Source organism: Anabrus simplex, chromosome X (genome assembly GCF_040414725.1).
Source record: "Anabrus simplex isolate iqAnaSimp1 chromosome X, ASM4041472v1, whole genome shotgun sequence".
Lineage (NCBI taxonomy): Eukaryota > Metazoa > Arthropoda > Insecta > Orthoptera > Tettigoniidae > Anabrus > Anabrus simplex.
Window position 1 is genome coordinate 83,453,910 of NC_090279.1, and position 3,870 is coordinate 83,457,779.

Sequence of the window (3,870 nt, forward strand, 5' to 3'; positions counted from 1 at the left end):
TCATCAACCTCCGGACGGCGGATCATCTAGTTTTAGGTGTAGTGTGTGCAGTGAAGTCCTGGCTAGGAAGTGTGACCTCTTGCAACATCTGATAAGACACAAGGAAGATCGACCCTTCAAGTGCGACCACTGCGGAAAGGTGTTTGGTAGCCGAAGCAGCTTGTCGAAACACCTCAGGATCCACCCGCTCCAAGTGTGCGGATTTTCTGAAAATTCCTTTACAAAGAGGAAAATGCTGACTGGTAACATGCGATTGCATAAAGGTGGAATTATAAACGAATGCTCAGTATCTCATAAACATTTCAGGAAAAGGCCGGACGTTATGCGGTCTCACACGGGCAAGAACCGATACTGCTGCAACGTCTGTGGAAAATCCTTGAGCTGGAAAAATCTAGCAGGTCACATGGTTATTCACACAGGCAACAAGCCTCAGTTTTGCACTGTATGTTGCAAATCATTTGTCAAGAAAAGCAGTTTATCTTATCACAAGCTGACTCAAACAGGAGAGAAGCCAAACAGTTCCAATGTCTGTAGCAAGTCATTCATTAAGAAAGGCAGTCTAACCGGTCTTATGCGGACCCATGCAGGCGAGAAGCCTTACAGGTGCAATGTCTGTGACAAATCATTCACAAAGAAAGGCCATCTGACTGATCATATGAGGACCCATACAGGCGAGAAGCCTTACAGCTGCAATGTCTGTGACAAATCATTCGCAACAAAACGCAGCTTGATCGATCATATGCGTACCCATACAGGCGTGAAGCCTTACAGTTGCAATGTCTGTGACAAATCATTCACACAGAAAGGCCATCTGACCGATCATATGCTTACCCATACAGGCGAGAAGCCTTACAGCTGCAATGTCTGTGGCAAATCATTCGCAATGAAACGCAGTCTGACCGATCATATGAGGACCCATACAGGCGAGAAGCCTTACAGCTGCAATGTCTGTGGCAAATCATTCGCAACGAAACGCAGTCTGACCGATCATATGAGGACCCATACAGGCGAGAAGCCTTACAGCTGCAATGTCTGTGGCAAATCATTCGCAACGAAACGCAGTCTGACCGATCATATGCGTACCCATACAGGCGAGAAGCCTTACAACTGCAATGTCTGTGGCGATTCATTCACAACGAAACTCAGTCTGATCTATCATATGCGTACCCATACAGGCGAGAAGCCATACAGTTGCAATGTCTGTGGCAAATCATTCATAAAGAGATGTAAACTAACCGAACATACGCGGACCCATACAGGCGAGAAGCCTTACAGATGCAATGTCTGTGGCAAATCATTCACAACGAAAGGCAGTCTGACCGATCATATCCGGACCCATACAGGCGAGAAGCTTTACCGCTGCAATGTCTGTGGCAAATCATTCTTAAGGAGAAGCAATCTTACCGAACATATGCGGAGACATACAGGCGTGTCATAAAGAGAGGCAAACTAACTGATCATATGCTGACCCATATAGGCGAGAAGCCAAACAGGTGCAATGTCTGTGACAAATCATTCACAAAGAAAGGCAGTCCGACCTAACTGTTCATATGCGGACATACACAGAAGAGAAGCCATACTGTTACAAAGTTTATTCCACTGAAGCACAACTTGTAGGATTCCAGCAAGATATAGCAGATATCCTGGATTCAGTAGATCAATTGGTCTGTATTGCGACTGACCTCTCTAAGGCATTTGATAGGGTAGATCATGGGAGACTACTGGCCAAAATGAGTGCAATTGGACTGGATGAAAGAGTGACTGAATGGGTGGCTCTGTTCTTAGAAAATAGAACTCAGAGAATTATAGTAGGTGAAACTTTATCTGGCCCTGTAACAATTCAGAGGGGAATTCCTCAAGGCAGTGTTATTGGACCTTTATGTTTTCTTATATATATCAATGATATGTGTAAGGAAGTGGAATCAGAGATAAGGCTTTTCGCAGATGATGTTATTCTGTACAGAGTAATAAATAAGTTACAAGATTGTGAGCAACTGCAAAATGATCTCGATAATGTCGGGTTGTTGCATTTTCAGATTAAAGCTCGCAAATGGGCTGTTTTCATTCAGTAATGGCTACTATACCCCACCCATATCCAATCCCTCCTTCAACGCTAACGCCCCTTCCTCCCCAACATCAATAACCGAACCACCGCCGTCTCAATCTATATATGTAGGATTGAGACGGCAGTGAACCGAACTGCCGAACCTTACCCCCACCACTACCACGTGCAAGGGTTTGACAGCGGCATAGGTCCTACCCTTCCGAGGGCCCGGCTCAGACAGAATACTTTTGCCCTCCACCCGCGTGGGCGCGCTGTTGTACATCACGTCACTCACCCTAAGCCCACGTGACGAATACGGCAGCTCCTATTGGTAGAAACATCTCCCGATTGCTATTGGTCGATTTGAGTTTGACAACTTGGACCACGTGGGACGACCACGTTTTTGACGTTTGTGACATTTTGCTTTACTTTGATTTGTATGCGCATATCTGTTATCTTCGTTTGCGTGTTTGAAGAAAAAGTACAAGATATTTGAGGTAAGCATCCCTACTGTTCTTGTTTTACTAATCTCCTGAGGCCAGAACATGAAAACGTACCACACGAAGGCAAATGAATTTCGGATAATTTGAAACATAAATGCGGCCAGTATCCAGTATTCGGAAGATAGGTTCGAACCCCACTATCGGCAGCCCGGAAAATGGTTTTCTATGGTTTCCCATTTTCACACCAGGCAAATGCTGAGGCTGTACCTTAATTAAGGCCACGGCTTCTTCCTTCCCATTCCTAGGCCTTTCCTCTCCCATGATCGTCATAACACCTATCTGTGTCGGTGCAACGTAAAGCAACTAGCCTTATCATAGTTGTCCCCCTGTGGGTAAGGGCAGTAGAATAACAGCCACAGCATCCTCTGCCTGCTGTAAGAGACGACTAAGAGTGGTCCCATGTGGGCTCTGTACTTGGGAGCTTGGGTAGGCGACCACGGAGCCTTTAATTGAATTTTGGCACTGCTTCCGCTTACTTGTGCCAGGCTCCCCACTTTCATCTATCCTATCTGATCTACCTCGATCACGACCTGTTCTTTTCTGCCCCCGATTGTATTATGTATGGCGGCCTAGGGAGTCTTATTTTCCTCAAAGGGCATGGTCCTTCTTAGCTGATACCATCATTTTTCCTAGTGTCAGCCCCCTTCCATTTCTTCTCTCTGACTACTAATATATATATAGGGGTTGGTTGCCTAGTTGTACTTTCTCTTAAAACAATGAACTAGATTTTAGGCCCTTTTAATCAACAGGCATCATCATCTTAAGCAAGGAGATTTGTGGTGAGGGCAAGATATTTGGTGGCCATGACATATACTAGGAACTGTCCCATCATTCGCCTTACTGCAGGCGAAAGGAAAAACCAATCTCAGGACAGCCGGTGGTAGGGGAACAGCCCGTTTCTGTGTCCCAAATGCAGAGGTGTAGAAACACGGTGGAACCATAGCCACCCCTCCTCTGCTTGGTTGGCCAGTTGGAGTGCATGCTGTCAGACCTCAGATCAGCCTACTCTGCAACCACCGACATAGATTTCTGCCTTCGATATACAGTAGGTACAAATGGCACTGTCTGAAGTGAGTTTCCACTGTCTTCGACGTGCATTTCGTCTAGGTCACAGCAAAGTCCCTTGCACACCGTAATGTTGTGGAAGTAGCAGCATATTGTTCATAATACTGTACTAAATTAGCAAGCAATTCCTTGGGCATAGCTCTTAATAGGTGGAGCTATGTTGTGACTTGGCATGGGAATGTTTTGTGCTGGATCAGCTGCCATATTATTGTATGTAGATCCTGATGCTACATATTTCTGTAAATTTATTAGAACTCC

The 3,870-nt window shown here is 45.5% G+C and overlaps 1 protein-coding gene across 1 annotated transcript; it reads left to right on the forward strand.

The window, feature by feature from the left end:
* Nucleotides 1–322: 322 nt before the first annotated feature.
* On the forward strand, nt 323–1,592 carry LOC137503303 (zinc finger protein ZFP2-like). The gene has a single exon (XM_068230852.1). It carries the CDS (start codon nt 323–325, stop codon nt 1,436–1,438), a length of 1,116 nt encoding a protein of 371 aa, XP_068086953.1. The 3' UTR covers nt 1,439–1,592.
* Nucleotides 1,593–3,870: the final 2,278 nt, after the last annotated feature.

Coding starts and splice junctions, on each gene's coding strand:
- LOC137503303 (XM_068230852.1), top strand. CDS start 323: ATGCGGTCTCACACGGGCAAGAACCGATACTGCTGCAACGTCTGTGGA.